The 19714-nt window shown below is 42.0% G+C and overlaps 2 protein-coding genes across 5 annotated transcripts in view; one reads left to right on the top strand and one right to left on the bottom strand.

The window, feature by feature from the left end:
- The window catches only part of swap70a (switching B cell complex subunit SWAP70a), a 924354-nt gene that overhangs the window by 442773 nt on the left and 461867 nt on the right, over positions 1-19714 (top strand). The gene's annotated exons all lie outside the window — the stretch shown is intronic.
- The window catches only part of zfhx3b (zinc finger homeobox 3b), a 184220-nt gene that overhangs the window by 7854 nt on the left and 156652 nt on the right, over positions 1-19714 (bottom strand). For all 4 annotated transcript variants that reach the window (XM_044029743.1, XM_044029740.1, XM_044029741.1 and 1 more), the window contains 4 exons: positions 13396-13503; positions 4435-4571; positions 3817-4017; positions 161-284 (listed from right to left, as the gene is read on the bottom strand). In XM_044029743.1, coding sequence (XP_043885678.1) covers positions 161-284; positions 3817-4017; positions 4435-4571; positions 13396-13503 — 570 coding nt within the window. The remainder of the gene's footprint in view (positions 1-160; positions 285-3816; positions 4018-4434; positions 4572-13395; positions 13504-19714) is intronic.

Here is a 19714-nt window from a genome sequence, read left to right as displayed (position 1 = left end):
TCAAATACACAAAGCCATGGGAATACTCAGTCTCATTAAATGTAGACTAAGTTGCGATTACCCAGCGCAATAACGCGTTTGTTACACAAGAGCCAGACAACTCTACTTGCTCTTTTAAGTAACAAATATGTTGCTTCATTTCTTTTAGTCAGACACTTACCAGCTTGTTTCTTTGCATCTTCAGAGTTAGAATTGTCTGTGGCATGAGTGGCGCTCTGGGACTCCCTGTCTGGACTAGATACAGGTATGAACATGGATGCTGGCAGTACTTCAGTTGCTGTCACCTGGAAAAGAACAAAACACAAAGGACATCTGGTGTTAATTAACTTTGCTGAGAGACAATGTTATATTTCAGTTCAATTCCGGGAAAACTACAGACCCAAGGAAGAGGATACACAGAGTAGTTGCCAAGAAAGTGGTTATACAGATGAGTAATTTGAGATGTAATGCTGCAGACAAACATTTGTATACAGCAGTAAGGAGACTACATTATCAAACAGAATTAAATCTTGAATTAATCCCTCAACAAGAACATATGAACATGTGGTTCCACATAATCAGACCCTCACGATTGATTTTGCACTGGATGCAGACACATCAGATGATAGTCCTAATGTCATATTGCACCTTGATTGTTGAAAACTTTATTTTGGAGAACTAATAAAAAAAACTCTTCAAAAAATAGTTATTGCAATAGCGAAATAATGGAAACTGTCTTGAAAAATCATTACATTCCATTGCTGATAAAAAAAAAATCCTTTTACTTTTTTAAGTAGAACATTTCAAGGATGAATAATTATTGATTGAACAAGGACAGCAGTAACAGCCCCGACTGTGAGTGCTCTTAAAACGTTGAGGTCAAGTAATGTGTTCATGACAGTAACCTCTGTTTATTTCTGCTTCTTCTTATTCTGTTTTCCAACACCCAAAACTCACCAGCTGAAACTGGGATCTTGTCTTTGTCATTTCCCTTCAGGTAAACTCAGCTCCACTATCTTTCTGTTTTGTCGCTGTACTTTCATTTAATTTAAATTTGGACACTTTTAAGACACAGTTATGGAACTTAAAACTTAAATAGTTAATTCAATTGTTATATATATATGGTCATCAAGACCAAGAAAAGTGCTAAAGGTAAAAGAGTTTATACAAATAAAGACTATTTAACATTTACACAAGAGACGTCCCAAATGAGGGCGACAATAAGTGAATAACAAATGAAAGAATAAACCGTTGTGTACCAATGGTCTGGATCACTTTGACTGTAGCAGCAAAGTCTCAGATCAAACTTCCATTGACAAGAGTTGCATTGTGACCTTTATGTCTGACGCTTTGGTTAATCTACCATATGCTCTCTAATTACTTCTCTGATAGACAGAGTGCAAAAACAGCTTCACGTACTGCAGCATGACTTGTAGCCAATTGCCGGATCCAAATGGAGCGGCAGCATCCGCGAGCAATGAGGGTTTCAAGGTTGACACATAGCACACCCAACAATCTGCTTGGTTTTTGTGTTACCTCGCTCTCCCTCGTTCTCTCTCATCAAAGTGACGAGAAACGAGAGATTGATGCAATCAGCACGGAGAGTCACAAAAAATGACAAAGTGAGCCGTTTCACGACGAGCGCTTCAATTGACAATTAGAGGAAAGCACGCAGTGTCCCAGGGTCACTTTTAATTTGGACGGTCTAATTGGCAAACATAGTTCAGAGTCATCCAGCCAGACTGGAAATTAATAAAGTGCAATTACTTTCATTACTCAAATCTTATACAGACAGAAGATGACACACAGCGAGAGGTCGGAGTTAAGGAATGTGCAAACATACAGTATATGCATGCATTTATATTGCATTGATTATAAGGACGATATATGGTACAGCGAGACATGAGGGACACGGGCCAGAGACAATAGGTGGATGGAGGGTGGATGAGTGAAGGCGTCATTATGCATGTTTGACAAGAAATAAAAGTCACCTGTTTCAGAATTAATTACACTTCTCTCCTTAGACACGTGAACAGGATAAAGTACCTCTCCATCTGCATTCAGCAGTTATAAAAAAGGTGCTGCTTTAATGCGTGTTATATTACCTCTGTTCTATCACAATACTCTTATAGTGCTTCAGTACATTACAACCTCCTATAAAAGAAATAAATATTGCCGTCTACCATACTAATGTGCTTGCCATTTACTTTCTAGATGGGGGATGAAGATGGCGAGGCAGCAGAGAGAGCCATGTTTTATCCGGTGATTGTCCAGCGAGCTATTTAGCTTCACAGGATAGAACAGAACAAAGATTTGCTCAGTGATTTACAAGAAAAGAGGGCAAATAAAATTTTATTTCCCCTTGATGAGCATTAAAGGAAGCAGGGAAAGTATTCTCTTATGGTAGAAATGTGTGCACTAGTGCATTGCACCTGATTTAAATCTAACTATAGGACATGAAATTCAACAATCACAACTTTACATCACATATCATTTTCATGTAGTTTCGAGTCGACCTGATCATTGACACGGGAAAAAAGAAATCTGTGTTGTTTTATCCACTGTCTACACATTGTCTTTAAGAGACATGTAGAGCATTATACCATGTTAATGAAACCCTGAGTAATGTGTGTTACAGTTCTTTTACCATATTCATAAGAAAAGACTTTGTTTTGATCGTTGTGATCGCAGACATGGCAAGAACGTCAGTGTGATAATAAATGAACTGCGTGTAAAGAGGTCTGCTCATCTTGAAATAATTCAAAAAATCAGAATTCCCCGCCTGTGATTAGCCCCTTCAAGCCTCTTTAACAGTGGCTGCATTAAGACAATTAACAAAAATATGCATCTTAAAAAGGGCCAATCTATTCCAACGGGATTGCCTGCAGCCATTTTAAAATGAATAGAATTCTTTGTGTGTGATGAAGAACTGAATGTTGGCAATTTAGGAGCAAAGACAGGAATGATAATTGTTCTCCAGGGTGACAGCATGTTCTTGGCATTGCTGACTCGTTACACTGGTCCTGGGTCTGACCCACGCTCTACAGTCTCCCTGACAACACTGTGTATAAACACGTGGCAACATGCTGGACCTAAACAACTAAACAGCTTCCACTGGCTTTGCTTTCTTTGCCTCAAACATAAAATAAACACCCAGAATACAAATGACGACACATACGACACAGACAGAGGAGTTCAGCTCAAACCTTTGCTGCTCTGTTATCTGATGTGTTCTTTGTGTCTCTGTATCGTTTTTTGTTGCGTCCTGTCTGACTCTGAGCAGCGTAACTGCAAAGGTTAAGAGTGGATTTGGATGAAATGTTCTGAGGATGCAGGTTGTGGCCCCGGGAAGACGTGAGAAGATTAGTCGTGTTGCTTTGAACGCGATTCACCTTTTTCAGCCTCTTTGAGTGCTTTTTTTAGTCTTGTTTGTGTTTGTGTTTTATAATTGTCCCTTTTTCCCCCTCAGGTCTCTCTTGGGAAAGAGATCTTAATCTCAATGCAACAAAAAGACTAAATAAAGAATTACCTCGACGATCCATAATTTCATCGACTGTGGTATTTCTGTCAAACGTTACTTGACTAACAAAGTGTGGAGAATGAATTGGCCTAAATACTTGTGTGTTTCGATTGCTATGGGATGACATTACGACTTTAAACAGTGTGTGCTTGCCATGTAGATCTGATATATGCCAACCTTATAAAACCAAGGCCAGACTCAGGTGACCTTAAAATCTGCATGTCGAGAAAATGAAATTGGAAAAATGAAAACAAACTGGACACATAAAGCTCACTTCTCACTTGTAAACCCACACATAGACACAGTGGAGTACTTACTGTGGCGATGAGCTTATCAACACAGTCGGGCGCCACACTGTGGAGGTGTGTGAGGTGGAACTGCAGGTGGATCTTGTTGTTGAGCATGTCCTGGCACAGCGGGCAGCGTAGCATGGGCTGGACAGAGTGCTGCGTCATCACGTGCATTCTGAGACGGTTCAGATCGGTGTTGGTGAACTTGCAGTAGGGGCACTGGTACATCTGCGTGGAGGCAGATTCACACGGGGGGTTAATGGAGGTGAAATGGGTGTGGTGGGTGAAGAAGGAGCTGCAGGTTCGTGCTCATTTCTCCCCCTCCGTCCCTCTGATCACAGAGAAGTGTCTAATACTGAGCACCCCAGAGTCTTGGCAACCACTTCAAAGTGTTCTCATCTGTCAAATACTATATTGATTTTCCACCTTACACACAATTAGCAGTGCAAGTGCAGCAGAAAGGCGAAAATCATTTTGAGCAGGAAAAATCCTTCATATAACTAAATAACCAAATATCAGCCAAGTACATTTTTACATTTCATTTTAATTAACGAGTAAGTTTCAGGCTCGTAATGAGGGCTTGGTAATTGAGTGTAAGATAGAACTATTACTTCAAAGAGTGTCATGAGCATGTTTCCAACTCACCTGCTCAGCAGCAGTCTTTTCAGTTGTCCTGGGACGCTTCGGGGAAAGAGGGCTCTCTGAGGTCTCTGACCGGGAAGACGGCCTTTTGGAGGGGACTGGGGACTCAGCCTGGTGCCGTTCCAGGTGGCTGGACAATGCTGAACACATGCACAGACACACAAACAAGAGAGAAGAGCAGACGAGACAAGGTGAGGACGTGAGAGGCCTGAGAGGAAGTCAGTCAATAACGCTGGATAAAGAGCTTTGGAATGTCTTTTACATAACTGCATTTTATAGGAAATGGGCAGAGTGTTCTTATCCAACAGGTCTCCCATGCTGCTGCATGTCAGGATATCATGCAACACTATAAACAGCTAATACAAACATCAGTTTGCCACAGGGTGCAGCTTTGGGTTTCACACCACCACATATTTTCAGTCCACATGAGACAAGGTACACAAACATCTCCAGACCTCATCATAGAATAAGGCGGGCAAAGAGAAGCACAATTTGTTTCTGTAATTATGTTTCCTCAGCTGTGCTTAATCTGCGCTTTTATGGTTTCACACACATTCCACGCATTTACAGTATTGTCAAGCTAAAGTCGTGAGTTCATTCAATTGAAACACGGATCGATCGTGTGATGAAAATGATCCTGATGTTCTTCTGCATGGGACTAGAATCGTGTCCTCGTCACAGAGAGAAACTTACAGCGACGGCTGAGGTGAACGTCGGGGTTTTTTGAGCAACGGTTCTGCCTCACCAGAAGTTTGATTTAAATAAGAGTGATCAGGAAAAGGATCAAGAGGGAAATATTCTTTTTAAATCAAGGAGAGTCTTCAATGTATTTCCTCAGCTCTGTTTGTTTCCATAAGTCTGACCTGCATTTCTCTAAGCAGCTAAGCCTTCTCCAGTGTGTTGTAGTTCTGTGCAAGTGGACTGTGACAAAGGGAAATAGTACAGTGAGATTAGAAAACACTTTTTTTTTCAACCCCAGTGCAAATCTCACCATTTCCTCAAAGCCAGGATGCATATACGACAACAGGCTTTCATTTAACTCTCGGATTTTCGAGACATAAAACATGCCACTGGGCTCAAAGCTGGCATCAGACTGACGATTTGTCATAACAAGAATACTGCTGCACTTTGGTGCTCAGTCTGTGGAAAGAATAAAAAGTTTAAAAGAGTTACTCCACCTATTTCACACATTTTTTAATGCAAATTATTCAAAAACAAATCTATAAATGTTTCCTCCTCTTATGAGGAAAGAACAGAATTGAGGAGTCGTCGCTGCACCGGTGCACAGAGGAGCTGAGACCACATGGAGCCAGCATGGGTGGAGCTGCAGTCACAACACACGTTTGTCACCAATGGAAAGAATTCACTGTGAAACTTAACCTCTAACAAGCCCATAAAGAGTTAAATTTGGCCTGATTTGTACAGTCCTGGAAGGGCAAATTGAGAACAGAGGGCATCATGAGTAAGGGAGGGGCGGTTTGGTGGGGGGTCAGGTTAAGCGGGGCTGACCACGCTCCTGCTCTAGACATTAAAATGTCACCTCCAATCAGGACGAGGGCAGTTGAGCTGATTACCCAGTGGGGGACCAGGCTTTGGACAGAGCAGCCTGCAAGATCTCCCAGAGACACCGGGATCCGGCGCGGAGGCTCGATTAGGGCTCAGTCACAGTCAATCCTATTAAACACATCCGCCAATAAACAAAGGGAATGTTAAACAAAAGGAACCTCCCATTCCCTGACATTAACCTTTCAGTCATGGCACTGTCCTCAACAATCCCTCCTCTTCAACTCCACTTCAGTCCACTGCTGCTACTCCTCTTGAAAACCAGAACCCTAAAACCTTCATGTGGATCATGTGATGTTTCGCACAGCAGAGAAAAAAACCGACTCTCATATGTTGCCATGTCCATGAAACAAACACCATCGTCCATTTCTGATGCTGCACCGTCTCACGTTCTCCTTTACTGACATTTCATTCCACTAATGATTCCAAAAAACCTGTCTCTCTGCCTGTCTGTCTGTCTGTCCTCCAGTCTTCTCTACACCGACTCTGCCCCTCAGCTCTAAACTATAACCTGCACTTTAGAGCTCAGAATCATCAGAATTGATGTGAATTTGTACATTTTTAGTGTAAAAAATAAGACAGAAGTGCATTTTTCTGAAGAAGACAACTCACGCACAGTTGTCATCAGTATTGTGACTAATTTACTCGAGCGATGCCGTAAAGAAATTCTACTCAATTTCCAGCAAAACAGGGCTTGTGCCGCCACTTGAGTGCATACATACATGCGGGTCATAAAGCACGGACTAAGTAGACACAAGTATGCTCTCAGCTCCGTGATTAAGAGGATAAACATAATTGATTATAAGTATATTGCCATTCCACAATTACTCTATTAGCACCCGAGAGGTGAAACAAGTGGCTGTTTATGCTGAAGCACTGGAGAGCTGCTGTAAAGAAGGGCCCAACCCAGCGTTCTAGATGCTTTATGTGTGTGTGTGTGTGTGTGAGAGAGAGAGACAGAGGGGGACAGACGGGAGCTGGGGAGGTTTACTCAGACACAGTCCCTCGTCACGGCCAATTAGGACTTCATAAATCTGATCAATCACCGTCTCTGGAGAATCCTACACCCTGACACCATCGCCGGCACCGTGACTAACATCCAACTACTGTATCCTGTTTTACTTTGTCAACGGTGATGAAAAAAGTGACCGAAACATTGGAGAGCGGAGAATGAAATGTGTGCGTGTGTGTGTGTGTGTGTGTGTGTGTGTTACACTAACAGTCTTACAGAGAGGACTGTACCCTGGAATCAAAGCACTGATGCTCACACATGAGATACAAGGATCTATAATATGATCAGAAAGTAAAATATCACATTTAACTGTGCAATAATCAGTCAGTATATCAGGCTGAGAGGGTGCAGTCAAGGATCAGACGTTGATTGATTCATTGATTATATATTATCTCAAACACGCTGTGTCCACACCTGTTGACACAATGCATGAAAGGATCAAACGTGCAATCCTCGCACTATTAAATCACCCTGTATATTATTATATGTATACATTACATTTTTCATCTAATATCTCTCTATACTTGCAGATGTTTATTACTTGTTTTAATGTATCTGTGCTGCTGTAACATCTTCTCTTAAATAGTGGCTCCTCAGTGTGACAGGAACATTTCCTTCCTCATCTTCATTGAAATAAATATCTACACCTCAACGGTTGGTGCACAATGCTGATCCGATGAATGTGTGGACTTAAATGGAACCCATTCTCCTGAGTCTGTGACCCTAATATCTGTCAGGAGTCTGTAACCCTGACCTCTCCTGACTGGTCATTAAACACAGACCCCATCCACAGCAAACCTCTTCTGACAGATACACAGAGTGGGCTTTTGGTTGAAAGCACAAAAGGCAGAGCAAGAAAAAACTAAAAGTCAATTAGGTGATTATTAATTCATGTCCCTTTTCCGTAAACCAGAGGCTTTTGTGCTCTTGAGTCCCGTAAGTGAATTGGACTTTGGCACCTTGTCTCACCTCCCATAGCTGGACTATATTATTCAAGGAGCAAAAGGGCTGTCAGCACACTGCAATGGTCTTTGGAGCAATCACGGCCCGGTTGTGCTCTCAGGGGGGTTTGGGGGGGGAAAGATGGCTGCTGGACAGAGTGACTGACACACACAGGCCGACTTACAATAATCACAGCTGCCATTAACCCACTGTGTCCTTGGGAAAGGTTATACATGTCCTCAAACGTGCATAACAACAAACACTGTGCGAGGAAGTGGAGGATGGGGGAAAGGAAGGGGAATTCCCCTCCTACACTGATATGGGGTCCTCATCATCTCCTGCCCCCTCATTACCACAGTTCCTGTCTCGCCGTGGCAGCTTCGGGCCTCCGGTTGTAAAAACATAAGCTATCATCCAGTTTGTCCGAGTCAGCGAGGCTGCATAGCTCTACAGTCGCTCTGTCCATCACTTTCAACGTTCGACACACACATGTGAAAAACCAGGTTCCTCAGCAGAACACTGTCTCACGTTCACACCGCTGACGGCCTCCAACTCCCCTCTCCTCACCTCTATTCCCTCAGCAAAGCCGGCCATTAATATGGAGATGATTCAACTCCCCCAGTGCTACGAGTCGGGCTGTTTTAATGCTATGCAAACAATACCTGGATATTGTCTCTTTCTTCTTTTCTCTTTTTTATCTACAGCCTGTGCCAGAGCCCAGAGCAATAAGGGCCAATGCTCCATTTCATCATGTGTTTCTCTAGTAATTATTCCACATTAATAAAGACAGTAGAAGGAAACTAAAACCTACACATGAAATCACAACTAACTCTGATTTAAATTCTGTTTTAAAATAAGACAGAAGGACAAACAGACACTCACTGGATTCATTCTGGAGCTGAACTGCAGCATATAAGAGAGTATCATGCAGTCTAATGACATGATTGCAAGACAGACCAATCCACGAGGAAAGAAATTTACAGCAGTTATTAATTAGCAGGGGCATTAATAATTTCCAGGCCAGTGAACAATAGGATGAGATGATGTTCACCTTTCTAGGACGCTGAGACACGCAGCACTGCTGCCTGGCCATTAGACATCCTGTGGTAAAACCCATAAACACTCAGCTTTCAGGGAGTTGGCTCACAAACAAGGACAATTTATGGCCTATTATCTTCAAAGACAAAGGGAATTATAATTTGAGGGATGACAAGCACTCGACGGACGTGATATGAATATGTGAACATTCTCACTCCTCTGTCTGCTGATTTCTTATACTACTTAGGGTTTAAAAGCAATAACAAATCACCACTGCACTGAATGTCTAACAATAACATAAACCTGAATCATTTGATTGTAACTAACCATGAGCATGTCATTTCAGCAGCAGCAGCTACAGCTAATATGAAATCTACATATCTGCACTGTTTTATGGAGAAACAATTTAGAACATTTGCTGCGTCCGTTTGCGAGTGAGCAACACCAAAGGACAAACAGCCACACACACACACACACACACACACTGTGGAGCACACTGCAATGTCACAGTGCTGCATCTAGGGGATGCTAATCATCAAGTTCATTAAACAGACTAAATGCACAACATCTGCCTCACACAGCACAGCACACCTGCACGTAGACACACACACACACACACACACACACACACACACACACACACTATGGAGTTCACCCAGCTGCTGTTTCAACATTTAACTCATTGAACTGAAAACACTGCAGTTTGGAGCTCGATTTATTTATTTATTTTTAGCTGCTCTGTGTGAGTTTTTACAGTAAAAGCTTTGTTACACACACACACACACACACACACACAGTAGCACAGCAACAGCATCCTGTGGACAGAGGTCCAACACAATGTGGAAGGACGGCTCCGGTTTTCACACATAATAATTTGCTCATTAGAAATAATTTACAGTTGTTCTCACAAGTCTAGAATTTGTGTTGCTCGTCAAAGCAACACACGTGTTTAATTATGTATAAATACAAATTTGGATTAGACTTATTAAGCCCTCAGTAAAAACTATAAATATATATATGTATGTATTTTTTTGGGGGGGATATAATGACTATAAGAAAAGGCAGTGTTTGCACGCAGGCACTGTAAAAATTGTGTGCAGCAGCTGCTAAATTGGAGCCTGCACGTCACTTTTAATTGGTACTTAAAAAAATACTCCTACACACTTGTACCTGAACAACACTAACATTTAAGAGCAGGCAAGCACAGACAAAGTCCTGGATGGCAAGTGATAATAAAGAGTAAAAAAGAAAAAAGAAAAAAGGATTCACTGTGCATACAAGGTGTGTTGTATGGAGACTGTGACATGTCACGTTACATGATTTGTTCAGAACGGATGTTAAAATGAAGGTAACACTGTAGATTAGGGAACAGTTACAGTTAAGTTATACGATTAGAACCAAAGTTTCATCCTCCTGCACGACTGAAGGACAACTGTGTGTAGCTACCTTTACATCTTGCATGTGATCATGTGATACCTTCCCTTTCCTCTCTCTAATTATACTGTAAGTCTGTCTGATGTTCATAGGCTTTACTGGTCACAGAAGGAAGTGTAATTTCTCACCTCCCCTACTCCGTCTCAAATAAATTAAATGTACGGAACGAGGTATGAAAAGAATTATTTATCAAGCTACATTTCAGAGGACTGCCCATCCTCCCAGCAGAGGAATGGAAACAAGTATATTTCCACCACGACGTTCAATACAATGTATGCGAAACATGTCAAATCACATTGTGTCGAACTCTGCAGGTGCATTAACAGCCCCAGTCACCTTCCTATCTCCCCTATACCTGCCACCTTCCTCCTGCTGCATCCCTATACATTCAGCTGCTGCATAAAATATGCACCACCTTGCCTTAATGAAGGTAAGGATTCTGCTGTGTGCGGGAGCTCCTCTCTTTTAGGTGTGGATTAATGCATACTTCATACTAAGCATTAAAAATGACCCTTTGAATTACTAATGGTGCTGGAAGATTAAATTGTAGCCACCGCTAACACGTACCATCACTGACCATGTACACTGTAATCTAGTATTTTCTGCTGCATACTTATGATAATATAGTGTAAAAGTTACACCACATGTCGCCTGTGGGGTTGAATGCATGTGTGACATTTACATATGTCTGAATGCACGCACATGTACATAAATAAACAACAACAACAACGACGGGATAATGAAGGCATCGTCGGTGAGACGACGCGCCAAACACATATGCATTTTACAAAGGCTTGCGGTGTACCTCTAAATGATTTTAATGAATACTGAGGAGCCGCCGAACAAGAAAGACGAAAGAAGATTGACAGTGGCTTTAAAAGGGAAGAAGCCTTTTTTCTGTGTTCACTAATGCCGTCTGTCTGACAGTGACTGTCATTTGTAAAGGAACAATGTGGTGCTCTGTTCCAACAGCTACATGACAGCGATGAGGAGAAATACTCCAGTAGTTCTAATGATGGACCTCAGAAACAGCTCATCCTCAGACAGTGGGAGACTGAGCACCTTTCAGATAAATAACAGGTTGTGCACCATATTCCAACACAGACACCCTCCGTGTATCTACTGTACAGACATCCTCAGTCAATCACAGGCCCAAACATCTTCTCCTCTGTTTACCAAATGCATTGTAAGGGTCTTCCTCGCTTATTTTCTACGCCTGCTTTGAATGGGAATCGAATTCATCCATCCCTAAGAAAAAGTTACAAAAAAGAAAAAGCGACCCTTCCATTAAACTCTAGCCGTCAACCTGTCTCTGACAACGCAGCCTTGAAGCCACCATCCCCAACCCACCCACCTTTTCACTGACATCAAACAGAACCTCAGACCTAGTTCCCTAATGCACATGCTATTTTTAACTAAGCGTTTCTAATAAGCTGCTGGGAAGCTGTAAATTTTTCATATGCAAGCACGTATTTCCTTTGTGAAAACACAGAAACACACTTATTTGGTGATTAGCGACTGACAGAGGGGAGGAAAGGAACTGAATATGCTTGTATCAAATTGCATGCCTTTCAAAAAGGAGGAATCCTAATGCAAGGAGTCGTCTTCCTGTGCACCACAGGTATGAGTGAATTATTAATCGGCCAGCTCATTTTAATGCTTTTTAAAGTGCTTTATTTTGATGTGCTAAAACATACTTTTAGCCATATTCAGTCAGGCATGCATATCATTATTTCTTCCATCAAAGACGAGTGTCGCCCTTTCAAAGAGCACAAACAACTCAGCCTCATTTAAAATAGAAGTTCGAATATCAAAGACATTTTACAAAGGCAGAGCTTCAAACACTGTGATGAAGTTTTTTTTTTTTTTCCTCCCGCACTTTATAAAAAAAAAAAAACTTAGGTATGCAAAAGGTCTGGATTGTTTTCCAGCTTTTAACCTGACTAGTGTAAATCAAAACATCCCGCAGTAACACAAGAAGTTAGACAAGTGAGAAGCATCTATCCGGGCCCATTACTGTTCAGTGTCATTATCATCACAATTCTTTTCTGCTGAAGAAAGACACTGAAGAGTTCAGTCTGGACTGCCAGCATGTAAATAACAATGATTTATTTACACTGAAATCTGAACACAATCAATACAAAAATACACAAAAATAAAGAGATGGAAGTTTGATAGCATGTTTCGTTTATGGAAGCACTGTCAAGCATCGAGAGCAGAGCTACTTTTTACTTTAATAACATCAAATTATTCTTCCAACAAGGGATTTAAGAAGCACAAATGCCTATAGTGCATCAGCTGTTAGCAATGCCATCATCTCACACTGTACAAACAGTGCTTAGAGTTTAGGGTTTGACGTTCAGTGGCCCCACAACATGAAGCTAAAATGAACGCTACCATGAACTCAACATGGAAACGTCCTCTGATATGAAAACATGTGTCCGATCACGTCTTAAAATGTGCTAAAAAGGCTTTCGTAAGGAGCTGGAGTCGGCGCTGAGCCACAGATTGTTTAGGCCTTAGGCTCCTCCCCAAGCTTCAATAGGCCCAACCCCTGTTAATGAGTCATCACCTACACCTGTAAGTAAAGAAGACCACAAATAGCACCGACCACCAACACAGGCAAGTGTTGTGTGTAATGTTGTGACATGTGCGCACACACGTGAGCCACAGCGCCGCTGCAATTACACTCTTCACGTGAGTGAAAACAAAACATGGGTCACTTTCACCTGAACACATCACCTTCATTGTATCTGATGGGATTTAATGCATGGAAACATGAAGCATGACAGAGCCGAGTTCTGTGTGAAACAGAACAGCATTCAGGGAGTTTTGGGAGTTTGATGCTTAAAAACAAAGAAATGTGTCAAAATGTGTCATTTAATTACATACAAGACCTCTTATTCAGGAGTAGGGCCACATGTTTGCTGTGAATAGTCTTGCCTAAAAATGTGTGGTGTAAATAATGGCCTTACCTGTCCCTTTGGTGAGCTCCTTCTCCCCCCCACTTTCTCTGTCTTTGGTTTGGTCCTCCTGGTCTGTGGTGGTCTCACTAGCAGCCTCCACATCCTCGCTCAGCTCTCCTGAAGGGGGAGGGAGGATGGGATATGTAAATCACCACGCCATCAGAATTGGTGGAAGCACTTAAAGGGACGGCAGCGTTTTTTTCTATAGGAGCTCGCAACAATTACATTTGCTGACACACAGTTGCAAGGCTATAGCAGACAAAGAGGGCAGAATCTGCCTTCTGCTCTCTGTCCTGTGCTTTGTGATACTGTCAAATTATTATTATGTTTCAGAGAAGAAAAGAGCAAATGTATGATATTATTATTGTTATTAACATATATATATGTATATATATATATATAGCACTTGTTTTTATTGTTGTGGTGTAAATGTATCGACCATGTTTTTTCTATCTTAACAAAAACGGTGGCATATTCTTTTAAATGTGAACATTAAAAACTGTTGGGAAGAAAATGCACACACGTGGTTTGAAGTGGACAGATGGAAAAATAATTGTGAGAGCAGTTTGCTTCAAAAGAAAGACTCCATTCTCTTTCCCACACACATGAACACAAACTCACACATACATTACTGTCCCCTGCTGCAATCTGCTATGGTACTTACCAACAATACAAGACTCATTTCACTTCTTCTTCTGCACTACTATTGCCAAGGAAAAAAAATAAAAATAAAATCATAAATATTTAAAACTTTCAAAGCCACAATTCATTTTATTTTTTATGCCAAGTCAAAGGCAGAAATCCCCTGTAACCACCTTAAAAGCCTCAGCTCAATATATCAGGCCATTTAGGAGCATTGAAGTCCAAACAATGGATATCCGATAATGCCATTTGTAAGTAACACACAGAGGAAAAGATAGCAAAAACAGATAATAAAAAGGGCATCAATCTTGTTTATTTCCCTACAGTGCCCCCCGAACATTCCCTGCGCCTGTTAAGTTTGTTTAAAAGTAGCGGGACTTGCATACAAGAGCATTGATCTGACAACAGTAAACTAGGCCGCAGTCAATAGGCCCTATCAGCTATTACACAAGTCAGCTAATTCTCGGCAAATGTACTTAAATGCTCTTTTGAAAATGCTTTCATGCTCAGGTCTCTATTCTACGAGCTATTGATATATTGACAATGCTACAACAGCTACTGTAATATCCTGTTCAAGTATTCAGCCCTGCAGTCATCACACATCCAATCTTAGCTCACCACACGACTACCCACAGCTAAAACCACTTTTATGATGTTACATTATCCCCAACGCTCACTGTTTATCCCACCAGTTATGAAATGTTGCATTTATTGTGTCCAGGTTTGCAGCCGTGCTCGCTGGTATGTGTTATCGCAGAAGCACTTCCGTGTCTGGACCACATGGCATAGTCCCTTGAATTTGATATTATAATAATATTAGGTCTTATTAAACGGAAATAAATAAAATCACGTTTATTATTTTATTTTTAACATAAAAAAACCCAAAACATTTAATATTTCTGCATATAAAAAAAACAAACTTATTTTTCCTCAGTATCATTAAGTTATCTCACCCTGGTGCATGTATTCTTTAACATACACTCTCGCTACCAAAACAGTAATTAGTGTGGGCTTATTTACATTAAAAATGTGATTTGTAAAGACCTTAGCATGACTAAAAGCAGGATCCTCCATGTCCTAATACTAGAAGACATTAGTGTCTGTGTTGTTATTGTTTTTACATTCTGAGAGCCAACGTTTAATAGAGATGTTTTTAAATGGACCACATTTAAAAACTGTCTCCCGGTTAATTCGAGTGTTCCCAGGATCCCACACGAACTACTAGATTTTTGGTCTTTTATTTTTAACCATGTTGCTGTTATGTTTCCAAGGCAACCCATCCATTCCATCCAGCGCAGCCAGGCCAGTGCTGGTGAGGCAGATCTTAAACATTTCCAGAAAACTCGAAATCTGCCGCTGAATCCCAAAATCCCATCTAACGCCTGTCTGCATAAATCTCCACTCCGTACAAGAACTAAGATACTGTACAGCTGCATAGGTGCTCAGATTACAATATAATCCTTAGATAAATGTTCACCTTGAAAATGAGGCAATGTGTCATTTCCTCGCAACGTGACACCAGCAGTGATACTAATTCCCCACCTACACATTCATACACACATCAGCCAGCGTTCTGATGCCAGTCAGTGTCCTTGTACACCCGCCCCCTAATTTGCTCCACACACATGTGCACTGATGTTTTTCCCTCCACGTGTTTTAAATAAGTTTTTTTATTTAGCTGTTTAATCAACTTCTATGACACTTTTAGCACACACGACACACGGCCCATCCATAATTTATGCCAAAATGAAGACATTTAATTCCAGGAGCAGCGTCACATCTCCACGTTTGCCTATTTCTCGTCTCATCTCTAACGGTATTACAGAATGATTAAAGCCAGGCTGACCATAATTAATGAAAGGTCATGAGTGGCCTAAGAGTAGGATGTAAATGGAAGAGACACTAAAACTGTAACCATAGATTAACTCTGAAAATAGACAAGGAGGAAACACTCAAAGCGATGGCAGCAGGCCATTTCTAACCCAAATTTCTGAGATGTAAAGGACAATAGCCTGAAGGCTGTCTTCTAATTAATTGTTGTCATTAACCATCCTAATACAATGATATGAAACACTTCCATTAATCTAATCATGCAAGCTGAATAAGCTCATTGCCAGCACAGAGATTACACACATTTGTTCCAGCTTCACTCTGCCACTCCGTCAGCGTGGACACAGAAATCTGCTCACACTCGCACACCATCAGACGCCTCCTCGTCCTCTCCTCTCGCCAGCGAGTGCAGAGGCTTAATCAGGCCCATAGGTGTCACTCTCTACAAGCTGGGAGAGAGCTTCTGGCTCACACACACACATTAATGAGGCGCAGGGGGGAGGGAGGGAGGGAGGGAGGGGGCCGAGCGGCAGCAGACAGAAACACACGGGGAACGGGGGAAACGAGAAGAAATATGTGGAGACGACAAAAGCAGATGCTGTGCAAGAGGCGTCCAGAGAAGATGAGACAGTGAAAACGGCAAGATTACCTTCAGATGAGAGAGAACAGCCTTCCTTTCCCCTGAAGAGCAGTGATTACACTAATGCTAATCACACTGACAAGCACAAACGGCCTGATAAATAATGGATGGTAACCACTGCACTTTCCAGTATTCCTTCCCAGACTGTAGAGAAGAGCAGCAACAAGTAATAATAGTCACTCTAGATATCTTTCACTAGGTCAGGCTCCTCCTTCATCCTAAGCCTCAACACAATATACTGTTGTGATGATAACTGCCTTTCTTCAAGAACAGAACACAGGCCCTACCTGAGAACGTCTCCAGTGTGAAAGTGTAATGACGACAATGTTAACACACAACACAACCAGTCAACAACAGTGTTGTGTGTATGTGTCTTTGTTTGAAGAACCTGCGCGGGGATTATGGAACTTTCTTCTTCTTCTTCTTCTTCTTCGCGGCTCTTACGTACGAGGGGAGAGGGTTGAGCTCTGCTCCTCTTGTTGGAGTTGTGCGTCTATGCTCTCATTACTATCATTATTGTTACTGAGGCTGTTCTTATCATTTTAACCAGGGGTCTGGAGACCACACTGTAAATCAGAGGTGTGCTTCCCCTGCTTTATCCAGGGCTGGACAGCTTCCTTTTCTTTAGCTCTGCACTGTCGGATAAAAAGCAATCTTATTTCACACTTCACAGACTCTTCTTCTTTTAGAACCCTCCCTCCCTCTCCTCCCCCCACCCATCATCCCTTGCACCCTTTCCTTATATCAAAGTTGCACTGACTCTGGACTAGAGGGTGCAAAATGAAAGTGACAGGAGGGTACCATGGGACAATGAGACACAGGGCCCATGCTGAGGGCTTTCATGCATTGCCTGCTCCTCATATCAGCACCTCTCTGCCCCATATGCAATACCTCCCCTCCTCCCTTTAAAAACACAACACAGGAAAATACTCCCAGCCATCATAGCCCCCCCCTACAAACACACACAAACACACAAAGTGTCCTCACAAGCTGCCTAAACCAAAACACAGTATTATTAACAGTTCTATGTTGTGTTAAAAGTGCAAAACATTCTATGTCAATTTTTTTTTTTAAATGTACAGTAAAACACATTCAAATCAATGCAAATTCACCAAACTGGTCACATGCACACAGACTGAAAGAGTATCTGTCTGTTTTGTTCTCGTCCACGCTCTCACTCTCTCACTCTCTCACGCTCTCACTCTCTCACCCTCTCACTCTCTCGCTCCCTCGCTCCCACACACTTTCACATTTTGCAAGTGAAGAAGAGTAAGCTACCTCGGTGCTGCTGGTCAGAGTTACATGTTAGATTCCTGACCTGTCTACGGGGGACATGCTGGCCTCTCCCTGCTGGCCCTGCTGTGACCTCAGGATCTAAATGTGAATGAATACTTTGTGTCTCCATGGGGCTGAGGGCAGGAGGGAAGGGGAGGGGGCATATAGAGGAGGAGGAGGTGCAGAAGATGGAGGAGGGGTATGGGGTTAGGGCAGCTAATACCAAAAAAAAAAAAACTTAAAATGGCAAGTTAATCACAAACAGCAGTGATAGCTCACACTGCCTTAGAACAATATTGAAGCAACACCACCCTCCTCCTCTCCCAGTGGTGCCGTCTCATCAAACCAGACTCACAGGTCTCACACAACACTACGTTTCAAAGACACGGACGTTCTGTTGCATAGAGGAGGAATTAATGAACGATGCAGAAATGTAGCTATTTAAATAGGGAAAAAAAAAAATGGCTAACTGTTTTTTTTTTTTGTGATCTTAATACTTAGTAAATTAGGAACAGTTAATAAATTGCATGCAATTTATTAATTTTCCCTTCTAAGTGGTACCTCTTGGGGAATGAGACTAATTAGAAATACTTGTCGTGATAATGGCATGTTTAGATACATTACAAATAAAGTGGATAAAGTGAGTGCGCTCTAGTTCTTCTCTTTGTGTTTTACTTGAATGATGAAGGAGAAGAGGATCTAGGTTAATGTGGTTACACAGGGACTGAGCATTCAGGGACTGCTCACTCCTCTGCCCTCGCTGACACACACACACACACACACACACACACTGAGACTTCCTTGGATGCACAAGATGATGGCCGCTCACTAACACATATTATGTCCACAATGGACGATGCAGCTGTACATTTCCCTGCTAGGACGGCGAGCTAAAAGCCTGGACGGGGGGGCAAAAACATCACCGGGCAGTGCTCTTCCATCTACTCTGCCTGAGGGACACTGTTGTGCACAAAAAGTCACTCTGCCTCTCTGTCACCCCCCGCCATGCATTTATGCTTATCGTCCTCCACTGCTGCCTCCTCTTAAATCAACCTCCTATTATTAATGCTTCTTTTTCTTTTTCCTCCAGTGCACATCACAATGGCTGCACCTATTTCGCAGCTATTCAAAGGGACCAAACAGAACTAGGCTGGGTTGACAGTGTGTGTGTGTGTGTGTGTGTGTGTGTGTGTGTGTGGGGGGTATCTGGAAAAAAAAGAGAAAAAAAGCATCACCACTGTCATGAAGGGCAATTGCATCAACTCTGAAATATTCACCAGTGGGTTGGAAAATGCGATGGTACAGTTATGACAGGCGGACAGGCGACTCCCCCCACTCTCGCCCACACTCCCCCGCCCCTCTCTCCATCAGGGCGGAAGCATGGTGGACACTCTGAATATGTATAACCCGGAAAATGTATTGATTTTTCATTTGGCACAAAAAGGGACAGAAAAATCATATAACCTGAAACTGTCACAGCTCTTTTGTTCATAGCTCGTCTCTCGTGATGTTTGGCTTTTGCCACAAACTCTCTTTAATTACCAGGTAGAGTGAGCTTCACAGCCTCTCTCCACAGAGACACAGCCACATACAGCCTGCTGGGCTTAACAAGACAGCCCACATCTATTATATATGACATACAGCTCGCAGCTTTTGTTTTATATCTGACTAATAAGCGCACGGAATATGACTATACCCATAGTTTACTTTGTTATTAGACACATTATTAGACCTCGAATGAAAAAAATAGAATATACCACATTAAAAATAGACAAACAATAATAACGCGACGTGGTCCCAGGCTGTATTTGATGTGCAGTTCTGCTTAACATGAAATGTATTGATCCAAGTTTCCCAGGTAACAGGCAGGTGCCTGTATGTTTGTCTGAGTGTGTGTGTGTGTGTGTGTGTGTGTGTGTGTGTGTCCATTAACAGCTACTT

This window comes from Solea senegalensis, linkage group LG7 (genome assembly GCF_019176455.1).
Source record: "Solea senegalensis isolate Sse05_10M linkage group LG7, IFAPA_SoseM_1, whole genome shotgun sequence".
NCBI lineage: Eukaryota > Metazoa > Chordata > Actinopteri > Pleuronectiformes > Soleidae > Solea > Solea senegalensis.
This window is presented reverse-complemented; position numbering and strand designations above follow the sequence as displayed.